Consider the following 21,968-nt stretch of genomic DNA (forward strand, 5'->3'; position numbering starts at 1 on the left):
CCCTTCACTTTCACTTATCTTTCACTTGAAAGGATGCATTTGACAGGGTTTAGGGGCAAATGTTGAAGCACTAGAATTGAAATTTTAGATGAAAATGCTCTGTATCCAAAGGTACTTTCCCCTAAAAAAAAAATGGTGTTTTTTTTGTTTTGTTTTGTTTTGTTTTGTTTTGTTATTTTTTTCAGGTCTTGAAAATAAAATAGGAAAGAGGGCAATTATTCTGGGAACCTTGGTTATGTCAGTAGGCAGTGCTATTATTAAGCACACAGAAAAAGGCTTTTTTAACCTCATTAGTAGGATTTCAGGCCTTTATTGCTCAGGGAATAACAGCAGCTCCAGCTCTTACCTCTCAGCCTGTCCTTGTCCCTCCCACCCACCCCCTATCTCACTTATTCTTTCTCTCTGTCTCTCCCTCTTTCTCGCTCTCATACACACACACAGAAGATAAAACAAAAACTGTCAAACACCCACTTCCAAACAGAATAGCAATAAGATTTAAAACATCAATGTCTTCACATCCATCAATTAAAGAAATCCCTATAACTCATATAATTAAGAGAAAAATACTACGGCAAGTCTATGAAGAGGTGGGTTTGGGTTATCTATTTTCTCCATAGTCAAGCTTTATTCTATTGCCAAAGGTGATAATATGCCTCTGTTTCCCCTTCATTTGTCTGCTTTGGGAAATACCCCTGGAGACCCTCTAATAGGCCAAACTGAGTCCTCTGAGGGTGCACATCCCAGGCTTTCTTTATAACTGCTAGAGATAATGGTGGTATTTGTGAAGTCTTTTAACTGGAAGAATCTTCCAGAAACTGCCTGCTTCTCCTACCACCTTAGTCCAAACCATCATCCAATGCTGGGATCACTGCCGTCGCCTCCCAGCTAACCTCCAGCCTCCACACGCTCTCTTCATGACCTGTGGACTGTTCTTACTATTGCAGCTCCTATGTCCCTGTGAGGTGATATCACATGATGACTCCCCTACTCAAACCATTCACAACCTCTCATCTCCTCAAACTAAATTCCAAAATCCTCACAAAGACCTCCATGCCTCACAGGAGCCCCCATTCCCCCATTATCTCTTCAGCTTCTGATCTCCTCTCTTCCTAAGTCTTCTAAGCTCACCCCACCCTTTTACCTTTCGTCTCATCACTATTACTTAATTCTATTCTTAACCATCAGTTTCTGAGGAGGCCTTCCTCGGCAATACTATATGATGCCATAACCCCCCTCTCTCTACTACCTTCTTACTCTACCTTGACTCCAGAGCAGGGACCACCCTGTGACATGTGATACCTGCATGAATTAATGCATCTGTTTAAACCTCTGTCTCTCCAGAAGGGGTTAAGCTTGATGCCAACATGAGCTTGGATCTGCTGGTTTCACCATTTGTTTCTGCAGCACCCAGAACATTCCTGGTAGTTTGAAGGGGTTTGGTAAGTATTTGCTAACTCTTAATCCAAAGACTCTTGCTCCGGTTCCTTCAAACAACCCGTGAAAATATGCTCTGAGATGCCACTGCAGGTTATCTGAAGGCCTCCCTGATTTGCCTGCAAAGGGAGGAGCCTGGACCGAACCAAGCAGGAGACACCCTTGGCTGGGATGCAAAGACACAGAATAGAACTGATGGGCTTGAGAAGAGAGGAAGTGGGGGCTGAAAGAACTTGGGAACAGAGTCAGGAGGTGCGCCTGAGTCCATGGTCTCTGTATTAGAAAAGGAGACCACACAGAAAAGACTCTCACTTTCCTCCCCTCTTCTCTGTCTGCTCACTCTCCTTCTGTTCTCTCTCTCTCTATTTTCCTTTGGGGGACACTTGACTTCTGAAAATCAGTCCATCAACTATAGTCTCCACCCAGGAATCACTCTGCCCTCTGAAACTAGTCAATCCCTAAACACTTCCACTCCTGCATTTCTACCAATACCTCAAATCCATCCTTTTGAAAACTGTACATAAACTCAATGTTTGCTTTGTTCAGAGGATGCACAACTCTCTCTTACTTCACAAACATTGAATCCAGCCTCCAATATTGTTCCAAACATTTAGAAGTGGCCTTTGTCTTTGGCAAAGAATTGGATGAATGAATAGAGATGAAGCCTTAAAACAACACAGAGTGGGCACTCATTAAAGTTAGCTATCCTATAACATGAACTATCTCAAGAAATGTTAGTAACTATAGAAGACAGTAATAATACTTATTAAGTACAGAAATCCATAAAGGAATTTGCATGTGGTGGCAAGCTATGACAGGACAAAGGGACGTCTTCTCAGAATGTTCACCTGGCCAGTACCACAAACTCTACACCAAGAGGCGGTTGAGGTGTCTTCTGTGGAAGAGTTGGATGAGGGGCCACAGTGGCCCCTGTGAAGAGAGAAGGACTCCTCCAAGTATTTGGGACACACAGGGCTGCCAAGTAGATCAGCCCCCATTGGATGGGCACTTGTCTACACAGCTCACCTTGTCACTTTCCACTGTGGTTATCTGTGTAGGTTTTCCTTCTTGTTCCAGATTGTTAACTCCTACAGGGAAAATATCCACGTCTCCTGTTGTCAGAGTTCAGTAAACTGGCTTTCACCAGCTCTCTGAGGACTGAATGCCTGACAGTATAGTTGTCTTAGAGGTCATGTCATCTAACCTTCTCAGACAACCCCCAATTCCCTTCCACAACCCAGCAGTCTAGACGTTAAGAGACCTAAGTTCCGCTGCTCAGTCACTCCTGAGCTCTTTGTTTCCTGGGCCAACATGTCTATGGCTCAGTTTCCTAATTTATACAATGAAAGAAAAGTACTGCATTAGCTTCTAGAAGTCCCTGGAGGAAGTAGTAAAGATTCAGATTCCTGGATTCCTACCCCCAAATGATTCAGTTCTAGGTGGAGCACCCTAACTTATACCAATAATACTAAAATAGACTAAATAAAGTTCAGGCAGCTTTGGGAATCAACAATTCTGGAAGGAACTTATAACCTTAGAGGTCCTTCCAAACTCTTCCCTCTTCAATGGTCTGGTTTCTCTCTCATCCTTAATGATTATGCATTCATTTCAATAAACATCTATCAATCTCCTACCATGTACCAAATAACAGATAAGGGAAAGAGACTGAAGCCTCCAATTGAGTAGCCCAATGTCTCACTGGCAAATGAAGTGCTGAACAATTATAAGACACGTATATAGTGCTTTTTATGTGACAGGCTCTGTTCTAAAAGTCTAATGGATTTGACAAACTTAGTTGTAACAAAAAATTCAGCTAGTGACTCAGTTTTATAGGTAAGGAAACTAGGGCATGCGGGGTTTAATTGGGTTTAATTGATTTGCCCAAGGTCATAGTAGCAGTTAGTAGTGACACTGAGGTAAACAGGGTACTGTAGTTCTGTGAAGGAGCAGTAGGTTCTGTTTTAAGGACATCTACAGTTCGCAAGACAATATTAGGAAGTAACTAGCAACAGTAAGAAGAATTACACTCAGTTCCTGGCTTTGGTGACTAAGAGCTCAGAGGTTGAATAACTGCAGTAGAAGGTAGGAAGTGTCAAGTGCCATGAGAAAAACACCAAGAAAGCATTTTAAATGTAAATAATGTAGACATTTGGGGCTAAGGCCTGAGCCTATAGGAGAAGCGGAGGTGTCAGGAAGGACCTCTGAATAGCAGACTTGTCTTCTAGAATATCTGTGGTAATAAATAGTAATAATTTTGAAACCTCATCACTTCTTAAACCAGTGACTCCACTATAGCTGGAATGGTCACAAAGCTTCTCCCAAGACTGACTTCAAATATGCATTTGTGTCATTTGTACAAGATTTTACAGTAAATGAGAAGACAAAACAAGTCTAATTTCTCTTTATCGGGACTCTAACTCAAGTATGCAAAACTTCTATTAGTGCTCGTCTAAATTTCTCATTTTTACAGTTAAAAGTGCTCCAGGTTTTTTCTCAGTAGTTTGCGATAGCCCATGATACTTACTGTGAGCCAATTTGCTTTTATCTTATAAAATGCTGGGTAGCACAACTCCAGGTGAGTCCTCACTAACCCTAAATAGAGTGAACTCATGGTTCCTGTCCTCTGGTTACCATGATTCTGTTAATGGGCTCCTATTAGCACCCCAGTGGATTCCAAAGCTGAAGCTTTGAACTAGGCAAATCCTGGCCCAAATTCTACATCTGCTGCTGTGAACATACCCATAATATTTAACTTCCATGAAATTCATATTTCTATTCTGGTAAATGGGGGAAATTGCTAGGCTATTACCTTGAGTCATTGAAGGGGTCAAAATGTGGTAATTCATGCAAGACACTTAGGAAAGTGCCAGAAACAGTGTAAAAGAACTCAATAAATGGTAACGACGAAGGCGACTAAGTCCATATGGATTCTATTTTGGCATGCACAGACGCTATTGGCTCAGGTAGAGGTTATAATTAACAGCCTTCAGTTTTTATCAGAACATCTGCCAACAAGAGCAAAGTACCCCCATCCAAGGCTTTTTAATTGTTAAGAACAAATTAACAGTAGAAAAATAATGTTTGCTTCCCAAGGACAGAAAAGGAGAAACAATGGATCCAAAGTGAATCCCAGCAACCTGGTTGGGAGGCTAAGGAACTCTTCAGAAAATTCATGCAAAGACATTGGAGATCAATGAAGTCCTGAGGGTTGGGACCTAGAGAGCCCAGTAGATCAGACCTGGAAAGGCTGAGAAGCAAAGTTTGGGGGGAAAGTTAGGGCGGTTAAAAAAAAAAAAAAAAAAAAACTATTGTGTATCAAGCACTCAGCCTGGTGCCTGGGGATAGAGAAGTAAACCATACAGAGTTCCTGTTCCCATGTAGCCAAAGGATTAGACAAGACAAACAGTTTAGGGAAACAAGGCAAAGGAAAATCAAAGTTAAAAATAAATAAATAAAGATACATCTCTCTGTTCAGAAGTTTTCTGAGTCAGGAGACCCTCCTAAGCCCCTCCCTACCTCGTTTTATGGATGTAGCCAGTGCAGTCAGACTCAGACATTATTTGCATGCCTTTGAAAAGGTATACCACTTTTAAGCCATTTTGCTGAAAAATAAACATACCAATAAGAGGATATCTGTGGTAAACTACAAAGAAGAAGAGTACAGAAAATAAAAATTAAGAAATAACAGTGATGCAGGGCAGTTATTTGTGATTTGTGTAATGGCAAATTAGCTTCTCTCAACCTAGCCCTGTGGCTGGGGAGGATCAGAAAGCAGCAGGCTTAGGGGCTGAATAGCTTTCAGAGTGCAACAGCAGATACAAAAGTCAGGTAGGCCCCCCTCTCCAGATAATAACCTTAGTTATCTGGAGAGGGGGGCCTACCTGCAAAAGGGGGAAAAGGAATGAAAAAGATAAGAGAAAAAGAAAACCTAAATCATTCTTTGAGTCCCATTTTAGGATTGAATTCTTCTTAGCTGAAATCCACAGAAAACAGGTATGTTTTTAATTTATACTTTCATAAAATATTCATGGAATATCAGTTGAATTCCTACTATGGGCAAGACCTTATGGCAGGTACTATGGGAAACTCGATATGAATCAGACACACAGATGGTGACCTCAAAATCCAATAAGAATTAGATATATTTGCAAATGCTTGGAATCCCACCACAGAAGAATAAAGTATGATCCTTGAGGTCAGACAAAACATGCACAGAAATTTCAGAGAAGAGTATTGCTTCTAAATGTGAGAAGCAGAAAGTTCTGGGAAAAGTGGCATTTGAGATGGCTCTTCGTTCAGTCACTCACACATACTTATTTACTGCCCGGTATGCACAGAATACCATGATGCATCTATGGCTGAGGAATGAACAAGAAGACAGGCCAATTTACATTCAGACAAGGTGGATGTGAGATGCAGGTAATAAAAATGCAAACAGATGAATCATTAGGATAATTGTAACTCTGATAAATGCTTTGAAGGAAATTATCTGACTTGATAAAATAAGGACAGGGAGCTATTTCAGATATGTTTAGGAAGAAATATGTCTACAGTCGGAATATTTGAATTAAGACCTGAAAGAGGAGGAACACAGATATGAAAAGAAATGGAAAGGAACTAGTCCAGGAAGAAAGAGCAGACAATATAAATACTCAATTAATTGATCTTTTTAATAAATAAATAAATAAATAAATTGATCAGCATGGCCCAAGTGCAAGGACAAGGGGAAGGAAGAAATAAAATGAGATTTGCAAAGACAGACTAGGAGCAGGCCAGATAAGTTTGTATTTTACTATAAAAGAACAGGCAGTCATTTGAGAGTTTGAGACAGAGGGCTGACATGAGCTAGTTTACATTATGGAACATTACTCTGGGGGCTGTGTTGAGAATGGACTATCAGAAGATACACGTGGAAACAGAGAAATTGCTTGGAATGCTACAGCAATTGTCCAGGCAAGAGATAATGGTGACTTTGGTCTGGAAATCAGTCATGGAGACGCAAGTGAAGTGATACAACTGGGGGGACATTTTGGTGGTAAAACTAAAAGGACTTGCTGAGGAATTGTACATGGGGGTCAAGGAAACAAAAGAATCTAAGGTAGCTATCAGGATAGAAGTCTGAGTAATGGGTTGATGGCGAATGGTGGGGCACCCTATATTGACATAGGGCAACACCAGAAAAAGAGCAAGTTAGGCAAGGGTGGCATGTGGGAGATCAAAATTTTTGACTGATTTATAGGAACTGGTGATAACAGGGTGGCAACAAAGATCATGGCAAGGACACTCAAGACATAAAGGGACATTTGTGACATAAAAAGCAATGTCAGCCTGGCTTGGTAGCGCATGCCTGTAATCCCAGCGGCTTGGGAGGCTGAAGCAGCATATCACAAGTTCAAAGCCAGCCTGAGCAACTTAGTGAGGCCCTAAGCAACTTAGCAAAACCCTGTCTCAAAATAAAACATTTTGGGGCTGGGGTTATACATCAGTGGAAGAGTGCTTGAGGCACTGGGTTCAATCCTCAGCCCCACATAAAAATAAATAAATAAAGAGATTGTGTCTGTCTACAACTAAAAAAAAAAAAAAATTAAATCCAAAATAAAAAATTATAAAACGGACTGGGGGTGTGCTTAGTGGTTAAGCACCCCTGGGTTCAATCCCTTGTACAAAAAAATAATAATAATAATAACGTGAACTATGGCAGAAAAGTATGTATACCCATACGTGAGTCCAGAATGCTTTAGGAGCTGAAAGAGAAGGCATGGAGACCAATCTTACAGAGAGTGCAGAGGTCCTGGCGAGTCTGATGATCAGTCAATAGGAAGCCACTTAGAACTTCTGATGGGATGAGAAGAGTGCTTTAGAAAGATGAAGTGGGTATTGGTGTGGAGTTCAGATGGGAAATCAAGAATTGGAGGCAGAGAGATATAATGACAATAATACAGGCCAGGGAGAGGGAGAACATGAACTAAGTAGTAAACAGGACAGAGGTTTGTATTTATTTTGTACTTTCCCCTACAAGAACATATTGGAATGAGCCCAACCACTGCTCGTGGAGAGGATAGCTTTTCTGTGTTCTACTATAATATTTGGGTGAAATAGTGAACAAAATAAGACAAGGGGAAAAATCATTTTGTGTATCAATTTCTCTCTTGCAGAGAGCCCAGATAACTATATAACATTTCTGGGAGGTGGCATGTCCCCATCACCCAGGGTTTTATTTTATGAGATCCTGCTGGTTAGCATGAGAGATACCCAACAGATGATTCAGATTCTACTGAAACCCCAAGTCATCTCCTTAACAAAGGACCAGGTCCATAAAAACCACCGGCTCCTCAGAAGGCCATCTCTGAACAGCCACAAAAATAGTTCTCTGGCGGTGGACACTGAGTGCTTGGTGAGCCATAAATCCTATTTTATTTTTTTTAATTTCAAAAATGGTCTTCTTTCAAGGACACCAGGCCGGCCATTAGATACCCTTCTGATCTTTTCAGGGGAGTTTTTCTGAGACATCTGTCCCAATTGTTGGAGCAAAGAGGACTTGACAATCTATACATGATGCTTGTCATATTATTGACAGGTCTCTAAACCACCCCTGAAATCTCATGGGTTTCTCTGATGAATAACATTTATCTTGGAAGGCCTTTAAGGCAGTGGGCACCATGAGAAAACTGGACTTGGCATACATCCTGGGTAATGTCACGCCCATCCTTCAGCCCCAGCTGTGGATGATATGGGGATAGCTACTGCACTATAGTACAGGACTTTTCCTGGGAGCTATACTCACTTAACTTCCTGTTCCTCCTGGTCACCACCATTACCCTGTAAGTCACAGCATTTTCCTCCTCTGCCATCTCAGCTGTATGTCTTCAATTATTCTTCATCTTATTTCTTGTCTACAGATACACGTGAAATACTAGATTTCACTCATGGCTTTATTCTGTTTTCTGAGCTATAAAGCTGAGTGGCATGAATGCTCATTTTCAGTTTGCTTGTTTATTTGGAGACACTCTTGGCCTAGTTAGTATTCCAAATGAAGCCATCCTTCCCCCAGGACCTGGTCTCTGTAAGACTCTCCATTGAGTGAAGAAAGATAACTAGTGTTGGAACCTCCAAGTATTCCATCTCTCCAGAGTTGCTTTGGTTCCTGTATTTCCCAAGATCTCATTAACCACCTTTCTCCAATTCCATGTGCTTCCCCAGATCCTCCCAATATACTCTCCCTCTTGGACAGCAGGAGTCATTCTGTACTATGTGAAACTAGAGAACCATGACTAATACTCAAGTAACTTGGACTCTGTAGCCATTTACAACTAAGGAAAATTAAAACCATCTTGGCACTTAACTAAGCAAGTCTCAGAACAATGGGAGTTTTTCATCATTTTTTATTGTTCTCCAAAACTTAAAGGTCTTTCAGTTACTATCACAAAATAAGCAGGGTGGGTTTTTTGTTTTGTTTTGTTTGTTTTCTGTTTTGTTTTAACGTTCCACTTATGTACAATTCTGGATGCTTGAGGTCAAGGAATGTAGAGCCGTCTTCATGAAAAGAGTCCAGGCCGATGCTGCCAAACAGAAATATAACTCAAGCCACAGATCCAAGCCACCTGGATAATTTTATCTTTCTAGCAGATCTCCTCGTTGTAATTTAGCATAAAGAAAGCAAAACTATAACTTCACTTACAAAATAATAACAGTGAATCTTTTATGGTTACTTACAATGAACCACGTGCAAAGCTAGCACTTCATATGGCTCATTCCATTTCATCCCCAATACAATGTTTTGATGAAAGCATCTTCATTAATTCCACTTTCTAGATAGAAAAGCTGAGCCAGAAAGATGAAGAGAATGGTCCAAATCATACAGCTAAGCAGTGACAGAGCCAGAATTGGAAGCCAGATAGCCAGAGTCCAGATACCTTGTTAATAATTATCACATTCTGCTTTTGTTTCCCAAAATAGGCAAGCAAGAAGATATTGCTTCCTGTGTCTCATCAACCACGCTAAACTATTTGGACACATATTTTGTACTCTTAAAGCAATAAGCAATTATATGGGAAGTATGTATTAAATTGCAACGTGCTGCAATTTAATATCTAGTTTTAAAACCAATTTGCTCAAGTGTTGACTTCAGAATTTTAAATGTATTCCATTTAACCAGCAATTTAAGTGAAAATTTAAATAAATGCTATAAATGGGTGCCTAATTTGCATGATCTGTTGATTAACTCTGATGTGGGCCTCATCTGTGCCTAGGGTTGTAACTTATGTCTAGGGCTTTGGCAAATCACTTTCTAGGCAAGAAAGGGGGCAGTTACTTTTAGTTCTTCTGCACCTTGGCACTCACCTGGGACATTTCCGTGTGGCCATCCTCAGATGCAGAAAACCCACCAAAACTCCTTTGTGAAGTTACTAAATATGGTTGTAGAAAACACCGAGAAGTTGCTTGGAACAGCAATAAGATCTCTCCAAGGGGTATCTTTAAATATAAAGTGGTCTAAACTGCCTTCTGAGAAGAGAGGACTACTCTGTCACTCCAAGGGATAATGCACAACTGAATTGTGAGTACCCAGAGAGGCCAGAGCTGAATGGCTCAGTGAAGTCAGGCAGAGGCTAGGGATGCCACCAACCTCTTCCTTCTCATCTTTTACATCAGGTAGAATCTACCTCCTCAACATAAAATTAGAGCAAATCTTCTAAAACTCTGATGTTGCCTGAGAGCCACCACAGTGATGAAGGTGACGTTCCTCCAGTGACCAACATGGGAACTCTGGGGTAGGTCCACGCATCTCTGTGCTGCCCTGGTGTTGAGAGGTAGAGCATTCACGGAATAGCTCATAGCAGATGGCAACCACACTGGCATGGGTTATCCCTCTCAACTGAGACCCACCAAAATAGGAGTTTGGATACATACATCTAGAATATATCCCAAGGATTTTTAAAAAATCAATTATGTGGAAGAACTTGGGACCTTATAGAGCTTTACAAACACGTATAGATTATTTAGCCAATGTTCTCCCTTTGAGTTTGTGGGAACTGGGGTTTAAGGGTACAGGGCTGTTGATGCTCATGAAACTCCTGCTCCAGGTCTACCACATCCACTAAGAATGGTCAACACTCCACCCCTCAAGAGCATCTTGAACTATTCATTTCATGTCATCATAGTCACCACTTATTTTGGGTTATGTGTCAGATTTCTGGCAAGACTCTTATAAATAGCTGGGCACTTATCCAATACAACAACCCCATAAAGACACAAACAACTAAAACACACTTGAATTAAGCAGGAAAATAAATTATTGAGAGGTCATATCAGTTATCTCTAGTTGTATTAAAAATTGCTCCCAAATTTAGTAGCTTAAAACCAAAATAATATGTTCATTCTTAGATTCTGACTGGGTGATTTTGCTGGTCTTTCCTGGGCTCACTCACATCACTGTATTCAAATTGCTCACTGTCTCAGAGCAGAGCTCAGTGGGGAAGACTGAGGTGGCTGAGCCTCTCTCTCTCCATGTGGGCTTTCATTATCAAACAGATTAGACTGCTCTTGCTCACAAATTTGAAGGCAGCGAAGGAAGAAGTTACAGAGACTCTTGAGGTTTCAGATAAGATGTCACACAACCTCACTTCTGCCACATGCTACTGGTTAAAGCAAATCACAAAGACAGCTGGATTCAAAGGTACAGGAAAACAGCTCACCTCCTGCTGACTGATGGCAATGTCCAATTGCCCAGCGGTGTGCTTGCGGGGAAGGAGGACCTTTGAAGCCATGTTTGCAATCTGTCGCTCCGGCCTCTAACCATAAATCATCCATTTTCTTCTCATCCACAAAATATACCCATTTCCATCCTGAGATCTCCAAAGCTCTCGTATCCCATTATAGAATTAGTCTCAAAATTCAAGAATTCACATCTGAATCTGCCTGCAGGCAAATAAGGCTGCTCAGCTGCAGTTGATCTCGGTCCAGCAACCCACAAACTAAAAACATAACACCACGCCCAACATACAATAGTGATTCAGGACATAGCAACACCACAGAACTCCCAGGAAAGACTGGGAGGCACAGGGCAATCATCAGTAGTCCATCACAGTTCTGAAATCCAGCAGGGCATGCATAGCACGTGGTCAACAGGGTCAAGTTCTGCCCTCTGTGGTGGTTTCCTAATCCATTTTTCTGTGTGACTCTTGGCTCTGCCTTCTGGCAGAGGTGCAGCAGAGGTTCAGCCTCTCCAACAACCTCTAAGGTCAAATACGGTAATAGGTACCCACAGGCATGCCAGCATGCTAAGGCTGGTCCTCTCTCTCTTCTTCCCTCAGCTCCATGCTTGGATGTTAAGCCAAAGACAGGCCAGCTACCCGGAGGAAACAGCTTTCTTTCTCCAGCCCCTTTCACAGTCATGGTTTGTCAATCAGACATGTCTGGATTCCCAAATTCCCCCGATAAGATCTAACTTGGCTGCCCTTGCCAGTTCTTCTGTCAGGCTGATTAGTGACTGTTCTCTGGTTTCCAAGTCCCCTTGCAGATCTTTTTCCTTGTTAGATTTTATCATTTTTGCCTAAAGTCCAGTTCCTATAATAAATTCCTTATTCCATAATTCCATCATTCTCTTTACTTGGATATTTTATTGTATTTAATCTTCACAACAGCTGTACAAGTTACATACTAACATCTTCATTTTACACTTAAGGACACTGAGACTCAGAGAAGTTAAGTAACTTGCTTAAGGCTACATAGCTAAAAAAAAAAAAAAAAAGGGTATCATTTGCTTGTTTCTGTGTTGCAAAGACTCTTACTGTTGCTAATTTCATGGCACCAATCCTTTAACATCTGGCTTACAGGGCTGGAGGTGTAGATCAAGGACAAAGCATTTGCCTAGTATGCATAAGACACTGGCTTCAGTCCCCAGCACCAAAAAGGGAGGGAAAAAAAAAGGCTCAACAATATTTCTGAATGTTGAACACTCTCAGGAGCTGGAACTGGTCTGAGGTGGTTTCAACACTCCTCTGAATTAGGAGCTAGGAAAACATCAGCTCATCACTGACAACGCAGCAATAGTTATCAGGGACATGGTGGGGTGGCTGGTCAGCTGACTCATACATGTGCCCATATGGGAGCCAGCCAGCTTCCCGGGGCCGTCATCTTTGTGTCTTTGCCTGCGGTCTTTCTATTTTGATCTTCCTTCTCACATGTCAAGTCTGAAGCTCTGAAAAGTTAATACCACATCTCAGCATCCCTTAAACAGTAAGTGATAGTAATGAATGTATAAACCAGGAGTCACTTGTCCTTCAGATGGGACAGCTCTGATGTGTGCGCTCTTCCCTAACATCTGGGGTTACCTAGTGAGATCAAGCCTCAGTTACCTTCAGTGACACTTTATTATGCCCCCTTTGTTGGCTACTTCCTTGGGATCACTTTACCAAGTAACTATTTACACTCAAATCCTCCATTCAGAGTCTGCTTCTAGAAAGCCCAAATCTAACAAATATTTTCCACTTTTTGAATGCCAGTGAACCAGAGAGAAGCTGTTTTAGGCACATATATGTTTTGTCTTTTTTGGCAGTATTGAGGATTGAATCCAATCTTATTTTGAGACAGGCTAAGTTGCCAAACCTGGCCTTGAACTTGTGATCCTCCTGCCTCAGCCTCCCTAGGAGCTGGAGTGTGCAGTCCCATCCTTGCTTGCATAAATCTTTATGACACCCTAGGAGGCAAGTATCATACCCAGCTCTACAAATATGGAAATGAAGATCAAAGAGATTTCTTAATTCTATGGAGATCACAGAGCTGGCAAAATAAATAACAGAGCTAATATTCAGACTACCATTGATTTCGTTGTCTTTTCTTCTTCCACTAAACTATGCAGCCTCTTGCACCCGGGAGGGTGGACTTACATATGAAACAATAAAAGAACAATTAACTGCTAAGCTGACATACTGTATTGAACTCTTCGAGGCAAAACTGTCATCACACTTACATTCCACAATTACTTTCTAAAATTCTCTTTTGTTGTGCCATCAAACTGAAAAATAAGGACACTGACTAATTTTACAAAATCCAATTGTTCATAGATTTTCCTTCTTCTCTTTCTCTATTTCATACAAATTAGGTAGTGAAATACAACTGGGCTGATGGCATCACAGAATATACCAGGATGAAAATGCATATGAAGGAAATATGTTGCTTGGGTGTATTTCTTTGGCCTGCATAGCATTGAAAGAACACATATATCATAAAATACCAACTAAATCTCTATTGACTTTATAAGTCAATACAAAGTATTAGGAGATCAAACAACCCAACATCCAGAGTGCCGAATTGGGAATAGTCTTATCAGCTAACAACTTCAAACAAAGGGAGCGTTGCACAATATATTTAATGGGCAAAAACCAGAGTGTGGAAATTAAAAGTTTGTTGATGCTGTGGCTAAATCATCAAAATGGATGTTAATATTAACGATGGCTGACTAACATCAAGTAATTTAGATAGTTGTTCCGAAATATTTAGGATTAAGCAACTTCTAAATGCTGAAATTCTTAGCCATGCACCAAGAAGTCTCAGATGCTGGTGGAAAGAAACATAAGTTCCAAGTCTGATTTAATCAGTATCTTACAGGGTTGGTTTCTTACTTTTAATTAGCTGCCTTCACAATATGCAAATAAAGAAGGTTCTGGAATCTGGGGTGGGAGAGTCTTCGCCCTGATTCTGACCCTAAGTAGCTCTGTGACTGAAAGTACTTGAACTTCCTTGGTTGATGCTCTCAGTTAAATGATGCTCCACAGGACGCCATGACCCTCTCACAAGAATCCCATGGCTAATGCCCATTTTTCAATTAAATTATTCTTCACATAATTAATGCAGATCACATTCTATCACTTCAAAAATGGCCTTCATCACTGTTCTGCAGAACCACAAGTTTCTGAAAAACCAGGATCTTCATGGAGGTGGCTCAGGGCAGGAAGTAGAAGAAGTAAGGGAGAAGATGATCACATGCTCTTCAGGCCCATGAATCTTACTTTAGCTGTGGAAATGCTACTTTATCGCTAGTCTCACTATATTATTATGTTTAAATAAAGAGTTTGTAGGCAGAAATGAATGTATGAACACCTTGGTTTAAAATAATAAGATGACTGATGGACATGTGTCACCCATCTTTTTCCCTCTTAAAAAATGGAGAACTGGTCTACTAAACTCACTTACCACAGACCCTTCAACAGCAGATCCAAGACCAGCTTTGCACATATTTCTCTTGGACACCTGAATTCTCCAAAGACAGTGCCAGAGGCACTGGCTGCAGAGATGACTGCATTTATTTTAAGGCTATTTGTGGTGCCATTACTTTTATGACGCTAAGGTACACAGAGAAGATATTGTATCTTTGTTTTGATCTCTATTTAATCTTGCCTTCCTCATGAGTTCCCATTGCTGGAGAGAAGTAACAAATTTACTTTATTGAGTCCAATCTGGTTAAAACTGGATCAGATATAATAAATTTAGAAGATCCTTTTAAGCAATGGTCTATTTTTCTGTTTGAAAATGTTTGATATCTCAGATTTCCACCCCTCTCTTTCCTATTACTCTTCTTGACAGCTTCTACGTACACAGGGAGGAAGGACTGTCTCACTCAAGTGCAGGGGGAAGGAAGAGAGGTGGAGCCTTGGATTCACCACACTGGCACCTTCCTCTCTGGACAATCTCACTTGTCTACATCATTGCTCCTTCCGCATCTGGTGGTCATGGCTGAGCATTCTTGTGGTCTTTTTTCTCTCACCTTGGCCAGAGGCTGGCAGGACTTCCTGGCTGAGGTAGCTTCACCTTGGCTCTTGGTGATGGGGTAGATCACTCTGGGCTTATGCCCATGACTTCTGTCTCTATCCTCATCAAAGAAGGACCCCTGGGAGAATCAAGGGGACTTGATTTAACCATCTTCTGAGACAAGGGGATCTTTCTGAATCACTATCTGAGGTGCACAGCAAAGCACGCTCTCTCTCTCTCTCTCTCTCTCTCTCTCCAACTTCAGTGAGCCACCATCTTGGCATTGACCAAGCTACAAGATGGCATTCTCCAAGAGGGCCTGGCAACAATCTGTTGTTGCCTTCCATACTTCCATAAAACTACCACATGCACTAACTGCTGGCTTCTGGCCTTCCGTTGAGCCCAAAGTAATCTGACATGGAGACTGTGTGGTATATTCATTCGCCTCTTTCTTGCCTCAGTTTTTCTCTTCCCATTATCACCTCATGCCAGAAATGGAGAATTTTTATGGATTTCTTCTATGTCAAATATTCATTTTTCTTGGCCTTAGCCTCATGGATAACATGAAAGATGCACCAGAGTATATTCTCTGGACTGTGGATCAGACCCCATAATTTTCTCTATCAGGCTTAGTGGGCTAAAGGGAAAATGAAAGAGTTTAGAAATGCTACCTCAAGGCAATAGTATGGCTTATAAAACTATCACTTTGTTTTGAAACTCCTGTTTTGACTTCTGGGATCTAAACAGCAACTGTCTTCCTCTTTGAATTCTACTTACAAGGCTCATAATCTCTCTCAGGCAGAGAGCTGCTTGCAGAGGGAAGCAGGTACTCAGAAAGGCAGCAGAAGAAAACCACAGTAATATGTTCATGAACATGATATTCAAAAATATCATGTCCATGGGTTATGGTACAAGCTCAGCAACTCTGCAAATACACTAAGAACTGAGCTATAAACTCAAATAGGTAATGTTTATAAATGTAAACACTATCTCAATAAAGCTCCTTAAAAGTCATCTAAGGTGGAGAAAGGAGTGCAATAGAATTGCCTACCCTCCTGTAAGCTGTACTACTGACTCTCAGTGGTGCTATTCATGGGAGCAGTGGGAATAGAGAAGGAAAGGGACAGGCACTGTCCTCTCCCTAGGTTCAGAGATTAGTCACACTCCCAGTGTGGTTTAGTGAGTCGAAAGCTGTAATTTTCCTTCAAGCTGGGACTTAATCTGTTAACTCTGGTTACATATGTATCTTCAGTCATAAAATGTTATCAGTTTCTTCAATTCCTGAACGTGAATTGTAACTATGCAACAATTACAGAAACATTTACATAAAAATGTTTTTTTAATTTTCATAAACTTGGTATAGAAGCTTCTTATCTAGCAAAACCAAATATCTGGGACACACAAAAGAATAACAAAAACAATATGACAATAGAATGCAAAAACAATATGACAATGTCGATGCAACAGACACCTATTATCTCCTCTTACGGAGGCTCTTCACGTCCCACATAGAGGCAATCTACATCACATGCAGCACAATCCTATCCTCTTGTGGCTTAAACTCCAGAAGATGACATGATGCCCAAGCTTGTTAAAAGCAATACATTACAAGAGGCATAGCGAGTGATGCTCAAAGATGCTACTATGACTAAGAGAAGAAAGTATAGATGACACAGTAGATTGTGCTGAAGGAGACAGCAACGATATAAAAGAAGATACATGAACCATGAATAGCAATCTAAGGGACAAACAGCAGGACACCTCTCGGAGTATTACAATATGATCAATGCTTACATTGACAATGCCAAGATGCACACACAAAGGTTAAACTTTCTCAAGGAGTGCTAATGTTTGTTGCCTTTACAACTCAAGTGGAAATTCAATTGTCAATGTGATGGTATTTAGTGGTAGGATCTTTAAAGAGCTCATTAGGCCATTAGGTCCTCTTCCTTATGTGTGGGACTGCTGATGTTATAAAAGGGCAAGTTCAGCCCTCTTCCTCTCTTTTGACTTCTGCTTTCTGTCTCGGGATTATACACCAAGAAGGCCCTCACCAGTTGAGGGCCTCACCAGTTGAGTTGTGGGGGTCTTTTACATATTCTGAACATTAACTCCTTGGCAGACATATGGTTTGGCAATTTCCTTCCACCCCATGAGTTGTCTTTTCTCTGTTGGTTATGTCCTTTGATGCACAGAAGTATTTTCAGTTTGATGTGATCCTATTTGTCTATTTTTGCTTTTGTTGTGAGCTTTTGTTACCCTATCCAAGGAGTCATTGCCAAGTCCTATGTCATGGAGCTTTTCCTGTTTTAAGAGTTTTATAGTTTGGGCTTTCTCATCTAGATCTTTAATCTGCTTTGAGTTAATTTTTGTATATGGTGTAAAGTAAAAGTCCAACTTTGTCATGTGAATATCCAGTTTCACAAATCCATTTATTGAAGAGATTGTTCTTTCCCCATTGACTGGTCTTGTTGCCCTCATCAAAGAGCATCTGTCCAAACATGTGAAGGTTTATTTCTGGGCTCTCTAATCTGTTCCTTTCATTATGTCTGTCTATATGCCACAATACCACTGTTTCAATTATTTTGTCATTGTATTATGTTTTCAATTCAGAAAGTGTTAGTTAGCTTTCCTTCACTACAACAAATACATGAGAAAAATAATGTAAAAGCAGGAAAGATTTAGTTAACCTCACTGTTTCAGTGCTTTCAGTCCATTGTCAGCTGGTTCCACAAATTTGGGGCTAAGGCAAAGCAGAACATTTAGGTGGAAGGAGATGGCACAGGAGAACAGAGAGAGGAAGGGACCAGGGATGAGATGCACCCACTCTCTCCAACCAGCCTTCACAACCCACGGTATTCAACATCTCCCAGTGATCATTCAGCCATGAATCCCTCAATGGATTAATTCACTGACGGGGTCAGAGCCCTCATGATTCAATAACTTTCCAAGAATGTCCACTCTGAACATGGCCGCAATGGGGACCAAGCCTTCAATACATGCGCTTCTGGAAGAACATTGAAGAACACAGAAGTGTGAGTCCTCCCACTTTGTTTTGGATTTATTTTGTTGTTGTTTTGTTTTGTTTTCAAAACTGAAATTTCATATAAATTTAGGAGTCATTTTTTAAAAATTCCACCCCAAAATATCATTGGCATTTTAGTAGGAATTGTGCTGGATCTGTAGGCTGCTTTGGGTAGTATAACTATTTTAACAATATTTTCTTCCAATTCATGAACACAGGATATATTTCCAATTATTTGTGTCTTTCATTTATTTGAGCAATGTTTTATAGTTTTCAGTGTTCAATTCTTCCACCTTCTTGATCTGATCTATTCCTAAGTATTCTTTTTGACACTACTGTAAATCATGACTTTTAAAAATAAAAGTTTAAATGCTTAACTTTTAAGGAGATTAGCAATGAGACAGCCAGCTGTGGAAGAGACCGCTGATAACCCACAGGAATTAGTCCACTTTATTCTAAATATCCTATTTACTTACCCAACTTCAAATGCACCCATGTCTCAGTCTACACAATCTTCCATTCCGCAGTCAATAAGAAACTATAATTGGTCCATAAAGATGTATTCCATATTATCCTTTTCTGTCTGAGAACCAAAACTAGCTGGGTACCACCCCCAGCATGAAGTGACTTAGCCACAGTAATCACAGACCAGATAATTTTAAGTAAACTACTTAAACCACAGCTGGGATTTGGTAGAACCTCAGGTGGAATAGGGGAATGCCTGTCCTGTGACAATCTTGTTCCATGAGAACTTTGCAATACTGTTCATAAAATGAGAGTCAGGCAAAAAACCCATAGTAGAAACTCTGAGATTCATTTCCTGAGCAATCTGCAGCACAGCCCTTAAAACAGTGGTGGTGCAAATAGGACCAACTACAATTCCCTAAATCCAACAGAGATGAAATCTGTCCCTGTATAAGTTTAGGGAGACATCTACCTCAATCGTTGTAACTTAGCCAATAGAAAAAAATTTCTATCTCCCATAGTATATTTTTCTATTGCATTGTCTACCTGAGTTGCTTCAGCTCTGAGCCAGAAGAATCTTAAAAACAATTGCCCCTTTTCAATTACTCTATTAAGAATGATAGAAGTCAAAGGTTTTCCTACCTCATTATACAGTGTGTTTGTTATTTGGTTTGGAGGATTTACTTTAACTAAGCCACATTTAGAAACATACTCCCCACAGACTGCCATGCTTATTTAACCATACAATTCAAGGCAATAAATATTTATTGAAAGAGGAATGTAGGACATCCTTGCCTTCAATGTGCCAGGTATTTTTATATAAGCTCTACCCATGAATCCTCACAAAAACCATGAGGTAAGTAATGTCCCTTATAGCCTCATTGTATTTGGTGTGTGAATGGACCTCACTCTTATTACTCACAAATTGAGCTTCAGTTTACCTGAAATCAAAACTCAAAGCCTGGCTTTCCCCGCTCACAGCCCTAATAGCAGCCCACGGTTTGCCCAACAGCAGGTACTGGATTCCATTCAATTGTTTAAGATGGCCATTTGTCAAAATGTTGAATATTTCCAGACATTGCATTTCCAAGAACTCATACGTTTGATGCACTCCTGGGCAAATTTTCAACTTTCTAATATGCCTTACAATACTCTCAATCCTTTTCCAGAATGGTAGGTTTCCCCTAATTTTTTTCTTCTGTATTTTTAATTAATTTTCAGCCAATTGCTTTATGTTCTGTCTTGTTTATTATAAAACAAATTATTGAAACAACATAAGTGTTCAGTAATGGGAGATTAATTAGAACAATTTCAAAATCCAGTCTAAGGATATTTTGGGACAATAGAAGTGACATTCATGCCTGTTTAAGAAAGATGAAAACCAACCCAAATGAATACAACGAGAAAGTCTGGCCTAAAATGAATGAGAAAAACATTTAAGCAAACAAAAACCCCATCCCAAGCCTCTTCTTCCACATTTTTTTTTCCTTTTGTAAAAAAGCAATGCAGATTCACGACAAAAAATGCAAACAAGCAGAAGGAGCTAAGAAAAATCCATGATCTATCCTATCATCCACAAGTAGCTTTAATCCCTAGATACATATTTTTTCAGTTCCAGTTCCCTATGTATAAATGGATTATTATTTTCCAATTATTACTTTCCATAGAGCTCTTGCTCTATGCACTATTTTGCAATTTACTATAATTTAAATAATTCTCAATATGTCCATTTTTCAAACAAATCCTTATTTCTAAATAATTCATACCCACCAATGCTTTATGATGATAATGATGATGATGATGATGATGATGAGAAAAATAATTGCTTAAAAGTTAATAGATACCAAAACATAACAGAAGAAAATATTTTAAAAATTAATATGATCAAAAAAAGGCTTAAAATAGAAAAGTTTGAGGGCTGGAGTTGTAGCTCAATGGTAGAGCACTTGCCTAGCATGTATGAGGCACTGGGTTCTATACGCAGCACCACATAAAAATAAATAAATAAAATAAAGGTACTGTGTCTATCTATAACTACACTTTTTTTAACAAAAGAAAAGTTTGCAAAACTGCTCAATCATGCACCCAACTACTAATACTTAAAATAATTAGTAAATAAAAGCATCAATTTTAACCAACTCATCATAATGTTTAGAGAAGTTAATGAAAGATTTGAGGAGTTAAATAGGAGAAATATAAAAATTGTCTAATAATAAGTCTAGTAGATAACAATGCTTTCATGCTTGTTTGTAGAATTTAAGAATCAGATGAAAGAATGCAACTTAACCAAGAGGACTAGCTATGTCCAAAGGAAGCAGCACTACAGAGAAATTTCTACATGTTAAACAATACGGTACTGCTTTCTCAGACTAATCACAGTATCCAGAGATTCTGCAGAAGCCAACAAGGGCCTTTCCAGAAAGCAACTATACAGTTTCACGTTATAAAGAACAAAAAAATAGGCACAAGAACAAACATGCTCTGGTGAGGAAAGGACAGCCAGGGCTGGGATGCAGAGTGGGATGGTTAGTGATGTCTGAAACAGAGGCTTCATTGTGGGAGAGGGCCCTGGTGACCTAAACAGTGCTGTTCTAACAGCCCGTGGAAGTAGAATGCAAACTTCTCCCCATGCCAATGACTGGTGCTGCAACCTTTTGCTGTGTTGCGCAACCACTGCTATCTCATGCAGAGAAGACTGGGGGGTCCTGATTGCTCTGGGGTATTGCTGCACATGAGGTCCAGGCTTAGTGCTCCAGCAGAAGCATAAAGTAGGCAGTGGACAAAAGCAGGGACATTGAGTTGATATGGTACACTGGAGCCTCAGTCACAAATGCAGCCTGCCTCTTCTCTCCACTGAATGAGAATAATCATAATAGGAGCAGTGAATATAGAGAAAGCATTTACAATGACTAAACCAGTGCTAAGTATTTATGTGGATTATCTCATCACCAGGACTGTGTAAGGCTCTCTACAACTCTGGAAGCAACTTACTAGTTATGGACGGGGAAGCTAGACCAGAGAATTCAGAGGCAAGATAGAGGTTATAATTTAATAACTATGGTGCTGAGAGTTCAGTAACTGGTGCAGTCTAGAATCCAACATGGTGTGTCACCTCAATCTTCTAGGATTTGTTAAATAATAGGCCCTACTGCATTCAGGCAAGGACTGAGAAGGAAGAGGGGTTGGGGTGACATAAGCCAGAGCTCAAAAGAAGGCAATCTTTTAGAAAATAATTTAAGCCATGGGTGCAAAGAAGCAAAATCCAGATTATGGGGAATTCTATAGGTCAAATGGCCCA

The 21,968-nt window shown here is 40.2% G+C and overlaps 1 protein-coding gene across 7 annotated transcripts in view; it reads right to left on the reverse strand.

Annotated features, from left to right (window-relative positions):
- The window catches only part of Gadl1 (glutamate decarboxylase like 1), a 455,087-nt gene that overhangs the window by 144,858 nt on the left and 288,261 nt on the right, over positions 1–21,968 (reverse strand). For 2 of the 7 annotated variants that reach the window (XM_076868728.1, XM_076868701.1), the window contains exon 1: positions 11,127–11,497. The exons of the other annotated variants lie outside the window; for them this stretch is intronic. In XM_076868728.1, coding sequence (XP_076724843.1) covers positions 11,127–11,241 — 115 coding nt within the window. In that variant the 5' untranslated portion in view covers positions 11,242–11,497. Of the gene's footprint in view, positions 1–11,126; positions 11,498–21,968 lie in introns of those variants that run through there. 7 annotated transcript variants of the gene reach the window in all.

This window comes from Callospermophilus lateralis, chromosome 1 (assembly GCF_048772815.1).
Source record: "Callospermophilus lateralis isolate mCalLat2 chromosome 1, mCalLat2.hap1, whole genome shotgun sequence".
In the NCBI taxonomy this organism is placed as follows: domain Eukaryota; kingdom Metazoa; phylum Chordata; class Mammalia; order Rodentia; family Sciuridae; genus Callospermophilus; species Callospermophilus lateralis.